At 42.8% G+C, this 21733-nt stretch overlaps 3 protein-coding genes across 10 annotated transcripts in view; 1 reads left to right on the forward strand and 2 right to left on the reverse strand.

Annotated features, from left to right (window-relative positions):
- The window catches only part of FIG4 (FIG4 phosphoinositide 5-phosphatase), a 279940-nt gene that overhangs the window by 241377 nt on the left and 16830 nt on the right, over positions 1–21733 (reverse strand). For 2 of the 5 annotated variants that reach the window (XM_072141807.1, XM_072141803.1), the window contains exons 1-2: positions 19594–19747; positions 16537–16624 (exon numbers count right to left, since the gene is read on the reverse strand). In XM_072141807.1, coding sequence (XP_071997908.1) covers positions 16537–16599 — 63 coding nt within the window. In that variant the 5' untranslated portion in view covers positions 16600–16624; positions 19594–19747. Of the gene's footprint in view, positions 1–16536; positions 16625–18664; positions 18737–19593; positions 19748–19820; positions 19846–21733 lie in introns of those variants that run through there. The other 3 variants (XM_072141806.1, XM_072141805.1, XM_072141804.1) reach the window with 3 other exon arrangements.
- On the reverse strand, positions 9074–12464 carry LOC140120541 (uncharacterized). Its single transcript, XM_072139547.1, has 2 exons — positions 11948–12464; positions 9074–11788 (listed from the first exon to the last, which is right to left on the reverse strand). The coding sequence occupies exons 1-2, from the start codon at positions 12429–12431 to the stop codon at positions 11145–11147; spliced, it is 1128 nt and encodes a 375-aa protein (XP_071995648.1). The 5' UTR covers positions 12432–12464; the 3' UTR covers positions 9074–11144.
- Positions 19637–21733, forward strand: part of AK9 (adenylate kinase 9) — a 106367-nt gene continuing 104270 nt past the window's right edge. Inside the window, exon 1 of one of the 4 annotated variants that reach the window (XM_072141799.1) lies at positions 19637–19719. Coding sequence is in view for 2 of the 4 variants with exons in the window: in XM_072141801.1 (XP_071997902.1) it covers positions 20398–20424 (27 nt within the window). In the remaining 2 variants the exon portion in view is untranslated. Of the gene's footprint in view, positions 19720–19744; positions 19971–20274; positions 20425–21733 lie in introns of those variants that run through there. The other 3 variants (XM_072141798.1, XM_072141801.1, XM_072141797.1) reach the window with 3 other exon arrangements.

Consider the following 21733-nt stretch of genomic DNA (forward strand, 5'->3'; position numbering starts at 1 on the left):
AAACCGAAGTTTCTAAGTGGGGGTAGTCCGTAAACTGCGGGTCCTTAGGGGACCGGGGGTGTTACAGAGATAGCACCTGGATGCCACTCATACAAGGGTAAGAATGTCAGTCGGCAGGTACTTATACATTTGTATAATGTCTCATTGTGTCACATATGCCAATGTAATGCATATACACACTATATATTTGTCGCTAGGGAAGAAGTGTTTATATAACAAATATACAGGCCCTGGTGCAAGGAGTGGATAACAGTACATGACACCACACCTTTCCTACTGTACAGTTTGGTTTAATGGCGTTAGCGACCAACTGTCACACATGTCCTTGTCTTAGTCCGACCCCAACCCAGGTGCCTGTCTCCAGGACCATGGGCGGTTTGTCCCTACAGATCATGTAGCCTGCACTTCACAGAAGTGCATTTATCTACCTCTGTGCCCCAATAAGTATGTAGTCGAGCCGAGGGCGGCTCTTTCAATTGCCCCGGGGGTATGCAACACCCTCGCCGATGCAAGGCAGAGGAGTGGTTGCGAATACGTCCCACCATGTAGCTTGCAGCCTGTGTAGGGTCTGATTAGCCTCACAGCATGTCACTACATAACACTAGATAACACAGATGAACTCTGCAGTGGTAGATCCTGCCTGGCAAGGCAGGAGTTAATTGTTTCCTGTGATGTGATATGTGTCAGCCAATCACATGTGTTACACTCTGTTTCTGTGAACTGAGATGTAATTGGAGGAGTAGCCACCACCTGACCAGTGGGGAGTAACAAAACCCCTGGCCAGGAATGTTCTAGAGAGCAGTTAGCTGAGCAGTAGCTCAGAAGCAGACTGGAGTTACTCCAGTACACACTCTGAGGAGTCTGTGCAGCTAGCACACCAGACCAAGAGCAGGTGAGCCTAGCCCCTGCCTGAAGAGTGGAACTAATAGCTAGTATAGTGAGGAAAGGGGTATCATCCTACCTTTAAGGGTGATACCTGAAGCAATCCAGGACAAGCTGAAGCATCCTTCTAGGACACAGCTACTTCCCAGCCTGCCCTTTGCATCCAGGCTGAGGATCCATCCTGTGGCTCCCTCCAACTACATCTCCAGCACTCCACCATCCTGTTAAGGCACGTTGCTACGGTTCCTGTCGGTTCCAATAAAGAACTGTAAGTTGTTTTTGTTCAGCCTCTGCCTCCGTCTGGTCCCTGCTATTACGGCTGCCATCATCACAGGCACCCTGTCCACCACATAGAGACTCATACTCTAGACACCAAAAGGGTTGCCCCAGGGAGAACCGCTATAGCAGCCTCTCCCTCATCATTTCTTGCCAACATCACCCTGCTGGAGACCTGCCAGGCTATAGGACAGCCCTCCGGTCCCCATACCAAGCACCGTGACACTAGCGTGCTTACGCCGCAACCGCCAGCCACTCAGGTACTGCGGGCCCCGGCTGACTCCAGGCCCCGAGAAAGGGCTAGGCCCCGGTGGGGGATGTTGCACACACAATGCAGGATGCTGGTATGGTGTGTGCTGTGCACACAATGCAAGATGCTGGTATGGTGTGTGCTGTGCATACAATGCAGGGTGCTGGTATGGTGTGTGCTGTGCAAACAATGCAGGGTTCTGGTATGGGGTGCTGTGCACACAATGCAGGGTTCTGGTATGGGGTGCTGTGCACACAATGCAGGATGCTGGTATGGTGTGTGCTGTGCACACAATGCAGGATGCTGGTATGGTGTGCTGTGCACACAATGCAGGATGCTGATATGGTGTGTGCTGTGCATACAATGCAGGGTGCTGGTATGGTGTGTGCTGTGCATACAATGCAGGTTGCTGGTATGGTGTGTGCTGTGCACACAATGCAGGGTGCTGGTATGGTGTGCTGTGCATACAATGCAGGGTGCTGGTATGGTGTGCTGTGCACACAATGCAGGATGCTGGTATGGTGTGTGCTGTGCATACAATGCAGGCTGCTGGTATGGTGTGGTCACAATGCAGGATGCTGGTATGGTGTGTGCTGTGCATACAATGCAGGGTGCTGTATGGTGTGCTGTGCACACAATGCAGGGTGCTGGTATGGTGTGGTGTGCACACAATGCAGGGTGCTGGTATGGTGTGCTGTGCACACAATGCAGGGTGCTGGTACGGTGTGCTGTGCACACAATGCAGGGTGCTTGAGCCGTACCACCTATTTCCTGCCTGATGATCACCGGGTTCTAGGTAATGGCAGGAGCCTCAGTTGGCATGTAAATTGTCCACAGTCATGACAGTTCAATTGGAAAATGTATGGTTTCTTTGAAAGGGATTCCAGGAAAAAGCGACTTCTTTCTAATAAGCACATAGAAGCATGGCTTAACCCTTTTTGTGGCTGTTTGCACTCACAGCCTCCAAAAGCTGTAACATTTTAATGAGGACTTTTTTTTTTTTTGTTTTTTTTTTTTTATCTGTGGGACAAACTGTACTTCATACTGACATCATTTCATATTCTTTGCGTTGTAAAGGGAAGCTGAAAAAAATCCAAACGTAGGGGAATAGAAGAAAAAAACCACAGTGGCTTCATTTTCCTAAGAGTTTTTATTTATAGCTTTCAGTGCTCACAGGCTCTTATCTTCACTTGTTATTCACTTATTCTACCAATTTCCATAACAGACTTTTAAAATTTAGCTTTTGTTTAGGGTTTAAAATACATTGACACCTTTTGAGGCCTGTTACAAAGCAATTTTTTTAACAACTTTTACTCTGTACATTCCTTGGTGCCCCCCCCCTTTTGCAGGTCACGCTGACTCATTCTCAGTTAGAAGAGCTGTCTAATGGCTCAGTCTATAGCCCTTATATTAGATGATATCTGATCAATTTCATACAAATCTGGTTTAAATGAGCATTTTTGAGCAGAGAAAAGGCTACTGACCTAGCTGTGAGTTATGTTAACCCCTTAAGGACGCAGCCTGTTTGTAAGTTAAGGCTCAGTCCTTTTTTTACCCCTTAACAACCTGGCCCTTTTTAGTTTTTTCACTTCCATTTCTCACTCACCACCTATAACTTTTTTATTTTTCCACATAAAGAGCTCTGTGATGGCTTATTTTCTTGCACTTCATAGTGACGGTATTTAACATTCTATGCCGTGTACCGGGAAAAAAATTCCAAAAGCAGAGAAAATGGTGAAAAACCGCATTTGCGCCGTATTCTTGTGGGCTTGGATTTTACAGCTTTCACTGTGCGCCCCAATTAACATGTCTATTTTATTCTTTGGGTCAGTACGATTACAGGGATACCAAATTTGAATAGGTTTTATAATGTTTCCATACATTTACCAAAATTAAAACCTACTGTACAATTTTTTTTTTAATTTTGCCGTCTTCTGGCGCCAATAACTTTATCATACTTTGGTGTACGGAGCTGTGGGGGGTGTCATTTGTTGCAACTTTTTGGTGGCGTTTTCATTGCTATAATTTTTAGGACTGTGCGACCTTTTGATCAATTTTATTGATTTTTTTAATATTTTTGAAAATGGCAAAAACCTAATGTGTTTATGATTTTTACTGTTTATTAATATTTATATCAGTTCTAGGGAAATTTTTAGGTTTTTTTAACTTTTAATTTTTTACTTTTACTATTTTTCAGACTCCCTAGGGTACTTTAACCCTAAGTTGTCTGATCGATCCTATCATATACTGCCATACTACAGTATGGCAGTATATGGGGATTTTCCTCCCCATTCATTACAATGTGCAATTAGCACATTGTAATGAATGGGTTAAAACAAGACAGCCCCAGTTCTTCAAAAAGACCCGAGGCCATCATGGCCACGGACCGCCGATCCTAGATAACGTCACGGGGAGCGACGATCTGCGGCAAGATGGCGGCGCCCATACACATTGCCGGCGGCGATTGGCAGGAAAACACCCACGATCGGTGCTAGCAGAATGGTAAACAGAATGCAGCAAAGACTTGCCAGCTATTGAGAAGGCTCGACCACCTAGCCCTCTCTATGCAACGGGAGCCGGAGCGCGCCATACTAGTTCGACTCGCATCGGGAAAGGGTTAAATCTGACCAGTGTATCTTTCAGTGGTAATAACTTTTCAACGCTTTAAGATATCCCTTTGATTTTGAGACATTGTAGTTTATGTTAGTAGTGTCATTTCAGTGATCAGTTTCTTTTTTGGGGGCAACAATTCAATAATTTAGGGGGAAAAAAATGACATATTTCAAAGTTTCAAATATTCTACTCTTTGGACAAAAAGGCAAACCACAATTTTTTTTAGCAGCAACCTTTTGCCATTGGTCTTTTTATTTCCATAATTTTACATTTCCATTTTTTGTTTAAGGATGTGAGAGGGTTTCAAGTTTTAGTAGCAACTTCTGCAGGTTACCCCAGTTAGTGCAATACCCCATAGGCGGCCACTAATCTGTAGGATGGAGACACGGCAGGGCTCAGGAGGAAAGGAGCAAAATTTAGGTTTTGGAGCTCTGTTTTCACTAGATTGGTGTCTGGGGTGCCCCTGAGGTACCGGTACAATAGATACCCCCAAGTAGTGAACCCATTTTAGAAAGGGCACCACTCAAAGAATGTATGTAGGGTTGTATGAGCATTTTAACCCCTAAGATGCAGGCTCTAATGTAATACAAAGTGAGTAGTGCAGAGTAAAAATTATATTGCAATTTATCCAATGTGACATTGTAGTGACAAAAGCATTTTGCCCAACTCATGCCACATCAAAAATCATTCTGCATAGATGGCAATAATTTGCAGGATGGACACACGGCGGGGCCCCTGGCACCTCAATCGCAGAAGCCCCAGGCACAGGAACCCTACGGCGCCTTCTCGGGGGTCCTTCCAGGTCACTGGAAGATGAGCAGAAGGATGATGATAGGTAAAAGGGGACATCATCCCCACTTGCTGACTCAGTGTCAGAGGCAAGCATGTTGTATACCTCCAACACGGTGTACGTCTTCTGATACATTGCACACACAAAAAATAAGAACGTACACCAGAAAAATTAGATGATGTGCATCCAACTACCATCTAGCCGGCACACAATATAAAAAAAAAAAAAAAAAAAAAGGAAATAATGCGCACCAAAACCACATGGACAAGCCACACAGATGGCACACACACAAAAAAAAAAAAAAAAAATGATAATGTGCACCAAATTACACAGACAAGCCGCACAGGTGGCACACAAAAAAAAAAAATGCGCACCAATACAAAACTACAGTTACACCTACATAAATAGACAGCTGTTCAAAGGATTAACCTCTTAAAGCTCTACACCGTGTACATGTACACATTGTAAAAAATCCTATTTAAAAATGCCAAATACTGCAATACAGAAGTATTACAGTATATGGTAGGAGCGAACAGGCCATCTAGGCTCTAAAAAAAAAAAAAATATACAGGCAGTCCCCGGGTTACATACAAGATAGGGTCTGTAGGTTTGTTCTTAAGTTGAATTTGTATTTTATAATTGTAATCCCAGCCAGAACTTTTTTGGTCTCTGTGACAATTGGATTTTAAAAATGTTGGGTTGTCATAAAAATCAATATTAACAATCAAGCTTAATTACAGACACCTGTGATAACTGTTACAGTTGTTTATTGTAGCCTAGGGCTAAAGTACAATAAATTACCAATATCCAGTGGTCCGTTTGTAACTAGGGGCCGTATGCAAGTCGAGTGTTCTTAAGTAGGGGACCATATATATATATATATATATATATATATATATATATATATTTATATTATATATATATACACATGTTATTCCTGACGGTGAACCGCATAATGGAAGATAGCGCCCAATTATCCAAAATGCCACCTTTACACCATTTTACATCACATAGAATTTTTTATAAAAAGTGATCAAAAAGTTGCAGTCATCAAAATGGTAGCAATGAAAACGTCAGCTCATCTCGCAAAAAATGAAAAAAATTACACCACGCACAGTTTTCGTTTTTTGAAAATGTATTAAAATACAATAAAACATATATATATACATATATACACAAATACACACATATATATTGAATACTGAGCCCACAATAAAGTGACATAAATGCGTTTTTCGCCAATTTGCCAGATTTTTTTTCCAGCTTCCAAGTACACGGCAAGGAATAATTAAATAACGTCATTGAGAAAAAAAAGTTTGTTATGCAGAAAAAAAGCCCTAAAACAGTTCTGTACACGGGAAAAAGAAAACATTATAGATTTTAGAAGGTAGGAAGCGAAAAAATTTACAGAAAAACACTGCATCCTTAAGGGCTTAATATACAGTTGCTCCATTAATATATACAGCCCCTTTTAACTGTAACAGCCAGGCTCCATTATTTAGGTATACAGGCGGTCCCCTACTTATGGACACCCGACTTACAGACTACCCATAGTTACAGACGGACCCCTCTGCCCACTGTGACCTTTGAAGAAGCTCTTTGGATGCTTTACTATAGTCCCCGGTTGCAATGATCAGCTGTAAAGGTGTCTGTAATGAAGCTTTATTGATAATCCTTGGTCCTATTACAGCAAAAATTTTTAAACTCTGATTGTCACTGGGACAAAAGAAAAAAATTTGTCTAGAACTTCAATTATAAAATATACAATTTCGACTTACATACAAATTCAACTTAAGAACAAACCTCTGGACCCCATCTTGTACGTAACCCAGGGACTGCCTGTATACAGCCCCAAGTGGTCCCATGAATTAGTTAAATGGACATTAAGTACCATATAGTGGGAAAAAATAATAAGCGTTAACTTACCTCAAGCATATGCAGGTCCAAGGCTTTGTTCCGCTCTCCTCTTCACCTCTTCTGGGGCCACAATCTTCAGGGCAGCGTCTACTGTGCAGCAGCAGGGACGTTGGCGGCGTGAAGTCATCACGTTGTCGGTCAGCGTCCTGCACAGTAATAGAGGTTCTGCACTTGAATTGCCGAAGCAACGGAGTCCTCCGTGGGTCCGCTTGCGGCGCAGCCCCCCTGTCACCCGCGCCAGCACACCGACAGGGTGTGCCGTGGGCCCCACTGAGAGCTCTGGGACCCTGGCACTTGCCGGGGTAAGCCGGGTGCTGGTGCCGGCCATGACTGCACAAATGCACCTAGCTTGCCCTAAGACCTAACCGCTAAGGATACTGTACAGCGCTATTCACACGGCACACTGAAAAGAGCGTCTAGTGCAGAACACCGCTAACACAGCGCACTGAAAAGTGCTTTTGGGTTCAGAAGGGACAGACAGGAGATAGGAAAAAACGGAAGACAAGTGTGATCACACAAGGTGATCACACAGGGAACACACAGGACGCAGAAGGAAACAGATAGGGATAAATAGGGAACAATAAGGATCAGATAGGAAAATAGTGTTTTGGTGCAAACAGTAACACTTGGTTCCTCTGCCCAGCGATCAACCATTATAAATTCACTAATTTACACAACACATACATACCTCTCAGTGTTTTATCAGCAATCCCAGCATGTATCTTCATAACGCTTGGCACGGCGAGTACTTAAAAATATGGTAATTAGCCTGGGGTGCTCTGTATACATTACAAAGGTGTTCCAATAATGAGGCTAATAATTATGCACGTCTCCGGCACAATACTAACCTCCTCTTCCCTGTTTTATTCCGGTGACATCAAGCAGAAGGTGTACACAAGCATATTTTTCAGGGTTTTATTTTTACATGTACATGCTGTGTAAAGCTTTATGAAAATACGTGACGTGATTGATGAGAAGACGCCAAAGTTTGATATCCAATTTCTCCCAAGTATTAGGATCCCCCATATGTGTTGGTAAACTGCTGTATGGGCAAACAGCCGGGCATAGAATGATGGAAAGAGCACCATTCAGAGCAGATTTGCATTGTCACAGTTACAGGCTAAAATATTAATTTTTTTGCAATTTGTCCAAATGAGGGATAATTTTTTGCGGATGATATTAACTTTTTATGTACATCATTTAGGGGGGGGGGGGTTCAATAGCTACCAATGACATTTTATTAACTCTTTCTCTTGGTGGTGGTTAAAAAAAAACATCAATTCTTGTTCATGGTTTTTAGCACCTTATTCTCCAGCCGTTCATCATACCATAAAAAAAATATGTATCAAAAGATAATTGAAACCTGCACAGCAAAATTATAATTGAAGTGTATCCAAAGCGGCCACAACACTCTATATACAAATGTACCACCAAAGAGAGACCAAGCGGAGTGTGTATAGGCCAAAAAATATATACAAATCTTTATTCAATAATAACTATAAACTCTACAAAACATGCATGAATCTTAAAAACACCTAAAAAGTACAAAAGTACATGCAATCTGACCCATGTATATGACCACAATAGGTCTATACATAACACATGACCCAAAAGAGACAAAAGTAAATAGTCTAGTTTTGCCCTGAAAAGAAAAAATACATAAATGTGGAAGGGAGCTATTGTGGCACAATGGTTCAAAGCTGTAAATCAGTAGTAATTCCCTTGGACAAAATGCATATAATGTGACAGGAGCAAAAGAGGCACGCTCTAAAGTAGATACAGGTTTGTTGTTAATGTATGGTTACCCATCCATGTGATAGATCCCGAGTGGAGCGTGCACAGAGGGTGATGTGGGTAATTTTCTTACCCACATCACCCTCTGTGCACGCTCCACTCGGGATCTATCACATGGATGGGTAACCATACATTAACAACAAACCTGTATCTACTTTAGAGCGTGCCTCTTTTGCTCCTGTCACATTATATGCATTTTGTCCAAGGGAATTACTACTGATTTACAGCTTTGAACCATTGTGCCACAATAGCTCCCTTCCACATTTATGTATTTTTTCTTTTCAGGGCAAAACTAGACTATTTACCTTTGTCTCTTTTGGGTCATGTGTTATGTATAGACCTATTGTGGTCATATACATGGGTCAGATTGCATGTACTTTTGTACTTTTTAGGTGTTTTTAAGATTCATGCATGTTTTGTAGAGTTTATAGTTATTATTGAATAAAGATTTGTATATATTTTTTGGCCTATACACACTCCGCTTGGTCTCTCTTTGGTGGTACATAAAAAAAATATGTGTTATCTTTATTCTATGTGTCACCATGATTACGGCGATACCCTATTTATATAGCTGTTTTATGGTTAACTTGTTTTGCAGAACATAGAGAAATTTGCTTGTTTTTGTATCACCATGTATCAATGGGCAAAACATTTTTGCTTGTTTATTGTAATATTCTGCAATATTTTATACAGTCAGCCTGAATTCAGCATGATCTAGCAGTTTTCTACTAAAGGCAGCACTGGGGTCAATCATTGGAGCCCAGGGCTGCCATAGCAACGATAAGCAACTCCATGCTCTGCAAAGGGGATGGCGATCGTCAAAGTATTATAGACACCGTGGTCACTATGGTGGTTGCTGCAGCAACCCGGCTATCACGTACTGCCGGGATCCCGTGGTGATCTGCTGGGCTCAGACGATCACCATGAACTGACACTACATCAAGAACTACCCGCATCCTATGATATAAAGTTACCTCAAGGTGCGGGAAGGGGATAAAACCTCCATAGAACCACAGGTTTACACACTTATCTGCTAACCAAGACCAATCCAAGCATGGATCTCTGTTAAACACTGACCTAACTTCAAATTATTGCTTCAAACCAAAAACATTTATTCATGGTAAAACCTTTACTGGTTTTTAACTACCCCCATTATAACTCCACTTGACTTGCATGTCCTGTACTCTGTAATATACCATAGCACTGATCGATCATACTGTATATTGACAGTAAATAAAATGTATACCGGCGGTCCCCTACTTTTATATACATGGGAGGGAAATATCAGGGCCGTCATGGTGGACTTATGGAAACCGAATTACCGGTAAGGACTAATTCCTTTTTTCCATGTCGTCCCCATGACGGCCCCACTGGAGACATACCAAATTTATGCCCAGTTAGGGAGGGACTACAGCCTGAAGCACTTTTCGGCCGAATGCCAGATCTTTGGAAGCCAAGACATTTAGCCTATAGTGCTTTGCAAATGTGACATTTGTACTCCATTTAGCGGCTTTGCAGATTTCTTCAATGGATGCACCTCCTCTCTCAGCCCAAGATGTAGACATGGCCCTAATGGAATGGGCTTTGACTGAGAGAGGTAGTGGAACACCTTTAATTTTATAGCATTCTTTGATGGTATCCATAATCCAACGTCCAATAGTGGCCTTTGAAGCTTTCTTGCCTTTATTTCTTCCTGCAAATTGAATAAATAAATTTAAATCTTTTCTCCAAGAATTGGATGCTTCGAGATACTTAAGAACAGTACGTCTTACATCCAGTAGATGCCACTTTTATTCAACAGGATTTTTTGAATGATGGCAAAACGTGGGTAAGACTATTTCCTGGTTCATATGGAAATTTGAGACAAGTTTGGGTAAAAAATTTCTGTCAAGTCTAAGCGTGATCCTATCTTCTGATACAGATAAATAGGGTTCACAAATAGACAAGGCCTGTAACTCGCCCAGTCTTCTAGCAGCGATTAAAAAGGCGGTTTTTAGTGTCAAAAAACGCATATGACTAGGGTCGATTGTCTCGAAGGGCCCCAAAGTTAAAGCATCTAGGACTAGAGATAGATCCCACTGAGGGGATGACTCTTTAACAGTAGGACGTAAGCGTGAACAGGCTTGAAAGAACCTCTTTACCCACCTGTGTTCTGCTAGCGCTGTATCGAAGTAGGCGCTCAGGGCCGAGACCTGGACTTTCAAGGTGCTAGGTCGTAGTCCCTTCTCAAACCCCTCCTGCAGAAAATCAAGAATCTGACAGATATTTGGGGAACCCTAGTTAGGCATATGTTTTGACCAGGAACAAAACTTTTTCCATATTTTAAAATATATGGCATGGGTTACTGGTTTTCTACTATTCTTTAAGGTTTTTATTACCTTATATGATAAGCCTTTTGATCTTGAGAAGGTGCTTTCAGGATCCAGGCTGCTAGGTTTAGAAACCCTGGGTTCTGATGCAGGACTGGTCCCTGATGTAGAAGGTCCGGCCTCCTGGGCAGGATAAAAGGAAAGTCTATCGCCAATTTTTGTAGAATTGGGAACCAATTTCTCTTTGGCCAAAAGGGTGCTACTAAGATGAGCTTGGTTGGACTGACTAGTAGCTTTTGCAACACTTTGCTTATCAATGTAATTGGCTCAGGCTCCATTCATGGGGAAGGATTTGAGACCGGCTGAAGTAATCTGCTACTATATTTTGGGAGCCCCTCAGATGGATGGCCGAAATCGACTGGATATTTTCCTCTGCCCAAAAAAATATTTGTTGTGATATTTTCAGTAGCCTTTTTGACCTGGTACCTCCCTGTCTTCTTAGATAGGCAACCGTGGTGGTGTTGTCCGACACAACTTTCACATGGTGACCTTTCAGCTCGTTGGCACAGGATTTTAGAGTGTTCAGGACCGCTCTTAGTTCTCTTTCGTTCGAAGAGGTCTGTGCAATTTCCTGGGTCCAGTAACCCTGAACATATTTGCCTGGAAGGAGAGCCATTGGACCCAATTTACCCCTTTCTGCAGATTCCTGGGATTCCTCCATCATCTTAGTGATTCCTTCACTTTTGAGGGGATTATCAATGGCAAATGAAGATGATGATGGTTTCTGTCCCATTCTGCAAGAATCCATGACTGCAATGTTCTTGAGCGATTTTGGCACCAGGCCACACTCTGGATGCATGATGTCATGGTCCCCAGAAGACTCATAGCTGTCCTTACTGACACAGACTTCCTCTTCTCGAATTTCTTGATTTTCCCAAGAAGATTTTCCATCTTTTCCTGTGGAAGATAAGAGGTCTGTGTTAGAGAATTTAAAGATATTCCAAAAAATTATTTTATGTGACTCGGAATTAAATCTGATTTTTCTAAATTTATGATCCATCCCAGAGATTGTAAAACTTCTACTGTTGTATCCTTTTGGCTTTCTAGATGACTTACTGAATCTCCTATTAGTAGGAAGTCGTCTAAGTATGGAACCACGCAGATTTCTTCCGTTCGGAGATATTTTACTGCCTCCGCCATGACCTTGGTAAAGACCTGGGAGGCTGAGGAGAGACCAAAGGGCAATGCAGTAAATGGAAAATGAAATTCTTCCCCAGAGGGAAATAATACGGCAAATCTTAAGTATTTTTGTGATTTCGTATGGATAGGCACGTGATAATAGGCATCCTTGAGATCCAAGGTACATAAACAAGCTTTGTAAGGTATCAAAGGCGTAGGAGATTTTATTGATTCCATTTTGAATTTGACATAGGTTACCCATTTGTTCAAATATTTCAAATTTGTGATCAATCTGAAAGTCCCATTTGGCTTTTTTATTAAAAATAAAGGTGAGTAATGACCAGTACCTCTTTCTTCTGGATGGACTGGACAGATGACGTTCAACTTTAACAGGTCGGAAACTTCCTTCCAAAGGTGACATATTAGTCTGTTCGATGGTTGCCTGGATAGGATAAATCGATGAGGAGGAGGTGACACAAACTCTATAAAATAGCCATATTCTATTATAGAGAGAAAATTTTTCAATCTTCCCCCCACTCTGGCGTCATTGTTTCTTCTCTTGTTTACTTGAGGCACCAAAAAGAAAGGATTTATTCTTTCCTCCTTTAGCTGTATTCCAGTACCCGTTTCCAGGTCTGCTTGTTCCTGAATCTTGGCTGTCCTTTAGTGGGACGAAATCTCCGAAATCTGCTTCTTGGGTTGTTGTTTGGCCTCCGGAAATCCTTTCTTTTTATCTGCTGCTTTAGCTAGGATTTCATCCAATTCTGGCCCAAACAAAAAAATCACCCAAAAAAGGCAGGCTACATAGTTTGGCTTTAGAGCGTACATCTCCAGACCATTGCCTCAACCAAAGGGCTCTTCTAGTTGCATTAGATAGTGCAGCTTCTCTTGCTGAAAACCGGATGTTTCGGCTGAGGCATCTGCCAGAAAAGCTGCTGTTGATCTTAATAACAGAATGGAGTCTAGCATTTCCTCTCTGGACGTGCCTTCTCTAAGATGATCGTCCAGCTGTCCTAGCCAAAAAAACAGAGTACGTGATACAGAGGTAGTAGTAATATTTGTCTGGAATATTGCCATGGAAGTTTCCCAAGCTTTCTTGAGCAAACAATCTGATTTACGGTCCATGGCATCTTTTAGTTGGGTGAAATCTTCAAATGGTAAATCTGTTTTTTTGACCACCTTAGCTATAGGGATGTCAACCTTAGGCACATTATCCCAGATTTTTGTTTCTTCTGGATCAAATAACATACGGTTTTTAAACTCCTTAGGAATTGTTATACGCTTCTCCGGTTCCTTCCATTCATCCTGGATAAGATCCTTCAAGCTTTCAATAACAGGAAAAACTCTAACTTTCCTTCTCCTTAATCCACCAAACAATTCATCTACTACAGACCTCTCTTCTATGGTGTCTTCAATATTCAAGGTATCCCTTAATGCTTTAATCAGCCCATCCCAATCCTCATTAGGAAACAAATATTTGGGGTCATTTGGTATCGATTGCTGCGTCACCATATCCTGTTCTTCCATGTCTAGCTCATAAGAACAAGAGGGCTGCTTGTCATCTGAATCCAGACATACAGGGTTCTGCCTGACTTTTTTATGCGGTGGGCTCTTTGATGCCCTAATCTCTTCACGCATAACAACACGCAATTCATCCATAAACGATTATTTTTCCTCTTTTAACACTTTGTCCAAACAATCTTTACATAAACTTTTCTTATATGCAATATCCAATTTTGTGTTACAAATGTGGCAACGTTTGGATGGTGCCTTCTTAGGTTTTTCTTTATCACAAACTTTAGATTTTTCTTTTACAGGGATATCTTTTTCCTGTTAGAAAAAGAAAAGGAGTATTGCTTATTAGAAGCAGACTCCATACAGCATATAGTGCCAAAACCTATTGGCGTTCAGCTAATGTCCTACTTACAGAGCCCAGGGTTAAGGAACAGAATTCAGCCTCTTCCATGCTGGAATATTCACTGCTCCACATAGACCTCAGGAGAATTGCAGACTTGGTGGGAACTTCTCACTTACCTTCCGGCGTCTGACGTCATCTTTAAGGGCCTGTCTCCTAGGTCTCTGACGTCACTTCCGGAAGTGACCGAGCGCTTAAAAATGAGCTATGTGCCGGCTGCCGCGGACCCCCGGGATGGCCGTAAAAGCTGCCGGCACTGCCCGCTGCCACCTGCATGCCGCAGGAGACCCAAATGGCAATCCGGGAACTGGAAACCCCAAGTAGGACTCACGAGGAGGCCGGACTAGGGAAGCCCCGGGGAAACAAGCACCCACGAGAGGTACGAGATTCAACCTCCCCCTCCCCCTCCTGGAGGAGAGAGAGGTTTTTACTCTCAACCTTTCCCTGTAGAGACAGGAAAAACACTGGTGGGAGGTTGAGGGAGGGGCTATTAAATGCTCTCAATTTCCTGTCCCTACAGAGGAAGGGGAAGCAACCACCAGTGGGGCCGTCATGGGGACAACATGGAAATATACAGTTTGGACTTACATTCAAATTCAACTTAAGAACAAACCTCCGGAACCCCTCTTGTACGTAACCATGGGGACTGCCTGTATATATATTCATGATGGGATCTATATTCCAATTACTAATTTTGTCAGCCACAGTAATACCTAGTGGACATTTAGAAGCTTAAGTCACATAAATACAGAACTAAACATCAGTTGTACCTGGCATAGAATTAATCCAGGTGCACAAGGCCAGAGCCGTCTAGTATATCCAACATGAAATGAACAAATTTCTAGCTCTTGGTAAATTCTCCCCATTGTGTATAAATCGTGGCTGCAAAGCTCAAAGAAGCTCATTGCTTGACAGTATAAAATGTTTCTATTCAGAGAACACAGTATGTTTCCGCAATTCTTGCCAATATGTACCCCCACCTACCCAACAGTTGCTTCCGAAGCTGCAATTCCCTGGGCGATATTGCCCAAGTATGGTGGCACTGTCCCATAGTTACCTCCCTCTGGGACAATGTGAAAACCCTCCTCCTCTTTTTGTTAGGTAAAGCAACACCTATAACGCCAGCAGTACTCCTACTAGAAGATAAACCAGTAAAGGTTAAAAATAAAGCCCATCATTTAGTCCAATTTATAGCTTTTTGTGACTAGAATTCACATAGCAGCAAAATGGAATTCTCTGAGTCTATCATTTGATGAGGTTAAGAATAGAATCAACCTACTGATGCTGTTTGAGAGAATTGAGGCGAGTAGGACAGACACCTTCCCACTTTGAAGGGATCTGGAACACCTGGATCGCTTCACAAGGCTCAAAATATTCATGTCATTGGTTGTATGGCTGTAGCCATTCACAAGACAAATACCAATGGATTGGGTTTTCAAGCCTGTCCACAAGTAGCTGACAAAGCTGCACTCACATCAGAGCATCTAGTTTTTAGACTAGAAGCATACGCAACCATCTGAGGAAATGATGTGGATATTTACTACAGATTTCACATGAAATCTTAGCAGCAGAGCCATTAAGGCTTTGCCACTGACAAGGCTATGATCAGACAAAGAACAAATACAGATTCAGAACCATTTACATCTGTAAATGAACAAGCTTCAGTATAGATATCAAATTCTCACGTATGTCTCAGCAAGCGATGGACAGGCAGGGTTACATACAAGATAGGTTCCATAGGTTTGTTCTTAAGTTGAATTTGTATGTAAGTTGAAACTGTTCATTTTATAATTGCAGATCTAGACAGAATCTTTTTTTGCCCTAGTGACAATTGTAGTTTCAAAGTGTTTTACTGTAATTGTACCAAGGATTATCAATAAAGCTTCATTACAGACACCTTACAGCTGTACATTGCAGTCTGGGACAATAGTAAAGCATCCAGAGAGCCGCACCAGAGGTCACAGTGGGCAGAGGGGACCGTCTTTAAGTAGGGGTCTTCTGTAAGTCGGGTGTTCTTAAGTATGGGACCACCTGTATGTTGGCAGCAAACTACACATATGAAACATGCAGAAGTTGTTCCAAAATTGAGTTACAAGTGTAAGTACTTTAACAACTCTGGCAGATAAAGTGTAGATTTCTATAACTGCAATCATTCTCATATGTGAAGAACTAGGCTTGTTATTTTTCAGAAATAAGCAGGGATCCCAGCTAAAGATTGGTCTTTCCTAAAAGCTTTTGTTTTGTTTATGACACACAAAAACACATGGGGGTGGAGGGGGGGGGGGATTTATTTTGCGCTGGTGTATGTTGCAAGCAATCATCCCTCTGTCACAGTGGATACATCTAGAGGCTGATACCTCTGCGCTGCCGGGCAAAACTAGGCTAGGCCCGACCTGGTGTAGTTTTATGTAAAAAACCTGTGAACATTCAGCGGTGAATGTTCGTAGAGTTTAAAGTACCCAATCACGAGGCAGGAACGTCCCCTTCAGGCCCCCATGAAGTGTATGTGGGATAGTTGCAAGAAATTGTGATTATTTCAGTGGTCCTATGCCAGGAAACTGGCGTGAAAGCACTGATAATTCTCACCATAGTGCAATATAAAATAACTCACCGCTCTTGTCTCATAAAGAATCAGTTTCTGAATACCACTTATGATGGGACTAGCAAGAGGCATTGTGATGGAAGAAGCTGGATCTCATCTAAAAAAAAAAAAAAAAAAAAAAAGGAGGTAGAGAGATGAGAGATGTGTAGACAAAAGAAATCATAATTAATCAAAAAGAAGGCCACCCTGGCAGCTGGCATGACTAAATAAACAGGCAGCCAAACCCAATGGATCAGAATCGCCAGAGGAGACTTTGCAGAAATTTACAGTAGTGACATAGTAGATGAGATTTAACCTCCTACTTACCAGGCCGGAAATTACATTTTTGTAATAGTTAAAAGACAATGTTCTAAAGAAACAGTGGGCAATAGCAGATAAATGAACTAAAATGTGCTATGGACATAATCCTGGTTATTACAGCATAAAATTGGCAAAATTTGAAAGCTGTATATTACATCTGCACTACTTTAGTCTAAATTCATGTATTCATTAAAGCAATTATATATATGTGTGTGATATTTTTTCTCTCTCTTGAACATGTACACAGAGTCCGCCATAACAACCTCCTGCGGCAGAGAGTTCCATAGTCTCACTGCTCTTACAGTAAAGAACCTTTGTCTATGGTGATGGTAGAACGTCCTCTCCTCTAGGCGTAGAGGATGCCCCCTTGTCCTGGTCACAGGCCGAGGTATAAAAAGATCTTTGGAGACATCCTTGTACTGTCCGTTCAGGTATTTGTACATTGTAATGAGGTCTCCCCTCAGTCGTCTTTTTTCTAAACTGAATAATCCCAAATTTTGTAATCTGTCAGTGTATTCTAATCCCCCCATTCCCCTAATAATCTTGGTTTCTCTCCTCTGCACCCGTTCCAGTTCTACTATGTCCTTTTTATACACTGGTGCCCAAAACTGTACACAATATTCCATGTGTGGTCTGACCAGGGATTTGTATAAGGGCAAAACTATGGGGCTCAATTGTTTACCTGGTCCTGTCGCGATCCCGCGGTGCGTTGTCTGACGTGGATTCGGGTTCTGCCGGGATTCACTAAGATCGTGCTCCCGATATCCAGCAGGTGTTGCTGCTGCGCCGAGATCCGCCGGAGTTCACCTGCTTCTTCCCCATGCATGTAAGTGCTTGATCTTGTGACACATTTTGTTTTTTAAATTTCGTGGTTTTTACGAATCCGTTGGGTTGTCCGACGGCCACGCCCCGCGATTTCTGTCGCGTGAAAGCCAGCGCTAAAATCCAATCGAGTGCACCAAAATCCCAGCGAAATTCGCCGCAAAACGGGTAAATTCAGGAAACCTGACGAAAGTGTGGCCGCGTAGTCCTTAGTAAATGAGCCCCTATGTCTTTATCATGAGAATCAATTCCTCTCTTGATACATCCCATTTTTTCTTTTTTTTTTGCTTTTAGCAGCAGCTGCCTGGCTCTGGTCACTAAAATTAAGTTTACCATCCACCAATGCCAAGTCCTTTTCAGCTCCAGTTTTACCAAGTTATTGACTATTTAGAACATAATTATACTTTTTGTTGCCATGGCCCAAGTGCATAACTTTAAACCTCATCAATCATTTCTCTGCCCACTCCTCCAGCTATCACTAAGCCAATTACTTACCCAAATAAACCTGGAATTCCCCTAGTCCCAGCAGTCTCATTTTATATACCAACCTTTTATGCGGCACTGTATCAAATGCTTTGTAAAAGTCCAGACACACAAGATCCACAGCGTCCCCCAGATCCAGTCTGGAAACTTACCTCCTCATAGAAGCCAATGAGATTAGTCTGACAGAACCGAACCCTCATAAACCCATGCTGATGCTGGGTTATAAGGTTATGTACAGGATACTCCAGGATAGCATCTCTAACAAACCCTTCAAATATTTTTCCAACAGAAGTTAGACTCACAGGTCTGTAGTTTCCAGGATCACTTTTTGATCCTTTTTTATATATAGGCACCACATTTGCTAGGCACCAGTCTTGTGGAACATAATCTTCAAATATTAAAAATAATGGTCTGTCTATCAAGGTAGTATATGTAGTATATAAAAACTTTTATTTATATATAAAACTATGTTAGTCAAAGCAAAAAAAAAAAAAAAAGATGTTCAATCACTTAAGGGTTGAATGAAACCTACAATGAGGAATCTTCTATCAGAAGCAGTTGATTGTAAAAGAATACTCAGCACAACTTGTAGTTATGGCAAAATCTGAAACGGATTACAAACGTTAATATAAGAAAGGGTACTAGTCATTGTCACATCCACTTTGTTGTGTACCTTGCATGCCTATTACAGTTTTACTGGCTTTTTTTTTGTTGCCATCGCCCCCAGAGCAGTGTGTGCCCGTCGCCATCGCCCCCAGAGCAGTGTGTGCCCGTCGCCATCGCCCCCACAGCAGTGTGTGCCCGTCGCCATCGCCCCCACAGCAGTGTGTGCCCGTCGCCATCGCCCCCACAGCAGTGTGTGCCCGTCGCCATCGCCCCCACAGCAGTGTGTGCCCGTCGCCATCGCCCCCACAGCAGTGTGTGCCCGTCGCCATCGCCCCCACAGCAGTGTGTGCCCGTCGCCATCGCCCCCACAGCAGTGTGTGCCCGTCGCCATCGCCCCCACAGCAGTGTGTGCCCGTCGCCATCGCCCCCACAGCAGTGTGTGCCCGTCGCCATCGCCCCCACAGCAGTGTGTGCCCGTCGCCATCGCCCCCACAGCAGTGTGTGCCCGTCGCCATCGCCCCCACAGCAGTGTGTGCCCCTCTCCAGAACATCCACAACAATGTGTGCACATCACCTATACTCCTACTGCAAAGTGTGCCAGTTTTGAATGAACAACAGTGTGTTCCTGCCGCAAATATCCACACAACCTTCTGCATGTCAGCTGATAAACTTTAGTGCCAGTGTCTGCCGGTCACGAGTCACAGCAGAACAGAGTGTGCCTGTGTCCGCCATAACCCTGTGTGCCTATCACCAGTGCTGACATAGCTGTGCCTGCTCCTGCGCCCATCACAGTGAGCTACTAACAGACGGTGATCCTGTCATAGACCATTCCCATCTCATCAGCTGATCAGTTACCTGCACTACTTGCTGAGACACCAGCGCCGCGCGGCCAGAATAACGTGGGACGTCACTACGACGTGACGTCACACGTTGTGACGCTCCCGGCACTCGGGACGACCCGTTGTTTTTTCCCTTACAGGGGTGGGTTGTCTTACTTTTGGAGTAGATATACAGAGAGTAGCGCAGTGGATACTTATGGCGTTATAGACCGAAAGCCTGTATTAACCAGCAATAGCCGTCACCTCTGTGTTATACGCGCTCCATTCACACCCTATGGCGCGCCTCACGTGACACTGAGAAGTTGGTTTGGGGTGGGCGGAGCAGTTACCATGGAGCTGATAGGGAAATACACAAATCAGTGCAGAGGTTCAGTGGAGTGAGGGAGCTGATGTGTGAGTATACGACGGATTGGGGCTGATATGTACCCGCAATAGCAGGGGTGAGGAGGGGCAACGGCACACAGATACAGAATATCAGATACTCTCATGTGCCTGGACAATTAACTGTCACAAATATCTTAATAATGTTCACAATTTATTGTTCAAATGATGTCAAAAACGTAATGAAGTTTTCATAATTATGTTAAAGGTGTCAGCAATTATTTGTCATGTACGGGATGAAATGTCCTTTATTGTATCTCTTGAATCTCACCAGCATATATCTCCTCATGTAAAAAATTAGGTGAGAGTAGTCATGTTTTGCCTGAGATGAGTCAAGTTTATAGACTGTAGGAGAGTCTTCATTCTTTAGTACCTATAAGCATACTACAAGATTATATATGAAGTGTTAACCAGCCATCAGACTACAGTTACTAACTGGATGTTTTTACGGTGCAGTATATGTTCTGTAAGTGCAATAGTTAATAGCAATAGTGAACTCACTGACATTTCTGCCCATCTCAGTGTTATTTTTTGCACCACAGATTACAGAAAAATCCTTGTGAGTGCATCCAAGTACTCCCAAGTACTCTAAGAATTCCACCAGATAAAGTGCATGTTTCATATTTAAAAGAGATCTATCATTATTTTTCCTGTATATTAAAGCGGTTGTCTGAGACTTCCAAAAAATGAGGAGGCGGGCTTTTTAATAAAATAAACGTGTACTCACCTCCTCTGTCGATCCCAAAATCCTGCTGCGTGAGCCATCTTAGCTGAGCTTGGGGAGCTTCTGGCTGGCCACATCCTCCCTTCACCATATCCCAAGAAATTACATTGCTACTCACCTTTGCCTCTTTCATCCGCAGTCCTGCTTCCTTCTCTCTATGAAACTATGAGATGACGAAGGAGCGGACGGGGAGAATGTCCCGCCTAGAGCTGCAAAACCGAGACCAGGAGGCAGGATCAGCTCCTGCTGCCTTCACAGATCTCTGCTGTAGAGCTCAACAGAGATCTGTGAAGGCAGCAGGAGCTGATCCTGCCTCCTAGTCTCGGTTCTGCAGCTCTTGGCGGGACATTCTCCTAACCGCCTCGGACAGCGCCCATAAACCGGGACCGTATCCAGGAGGTTGGGAGTTATAAGCGTGAATAGTTCATAAATTGGACATCTAATGAAAGATTTCCTTTAACAATGTGATCAACAAATCCACACAAAAATCTGCTGCAGGTAGATAGGGAAGATATCAAGCACTAAAATTTTGAAATTTATTCACTTGTGATACAAAGTGCACTTTGTAACACAGGTGAATATACTTCTTCAAACTTGCTGGAGTGCTGCTTTCTCTTGTTGGATAATTACAATAGAAATATTGTAGATGCTTGTAGCAATCCAAAGGAAGTGGGTTAATTTAGCTTTAAAACAATTGCAGAAACAAAAATAACAAAAAGCTTAGCCCCCACATGGAGGAGTGCCTCTCTTCTTGAACCCTAGTTATCTTTTAGGTACAGTAAACTCTACTGAGGTCAGCACTCTGGCTCTCACTGAGCTCAAGCAGTCAAAGTCCTTTTTGGATCTGAGTCCTCTAGAGACAGACCACCTGCCTTTCTCCAACTGGTCCAAGAGTCCAACTTCTGCCTACAGGACAGTGAACTCTCCCTCTGGAGTTGGCTTGGAATGGGTGGGGTGCTCTCTAGGTGCAAACTGGACAGTACACAGATTGAACCACAAAAACATTAAGGCACATGAAGTAGAGAGGCCCTTCCTAACTGATTTGGCAAGC

Source organism: Engystomops pustulosus, chromosome 3 (assembly GCF_040894005.1).
Source record: "Engystomops pustulosus chromosome 3, aEngPut4.maternal, whole genome shotgun sequence".
In the NCBI taxonomy this organism is placed as follows: Eukaryota; Metazoa; Chordata; class Amphibia; order Anura; family Leptodactylidae; genus Engystomops; species Engystomops pustulosus.

What these genes read in the sequence shown, in the direction of transcription:
- LOC140120541 (XM_072139547.1), bottom strand. Translation starts at nt 12,431, where the DNA reads ATGTCACCTTTGGAAGGAAGTTTCCGACCTGTTAAAGTTGAACGTCAT. An exon ending in TCCTACTAATAGGAGATTCA is followed by an intron (nt 11,789 to 11,947) that starts GTAAGTCATCTA and finishes TATCTTCCACAG; the next exon opens with GAAAAGATGGAAAATCTTCT.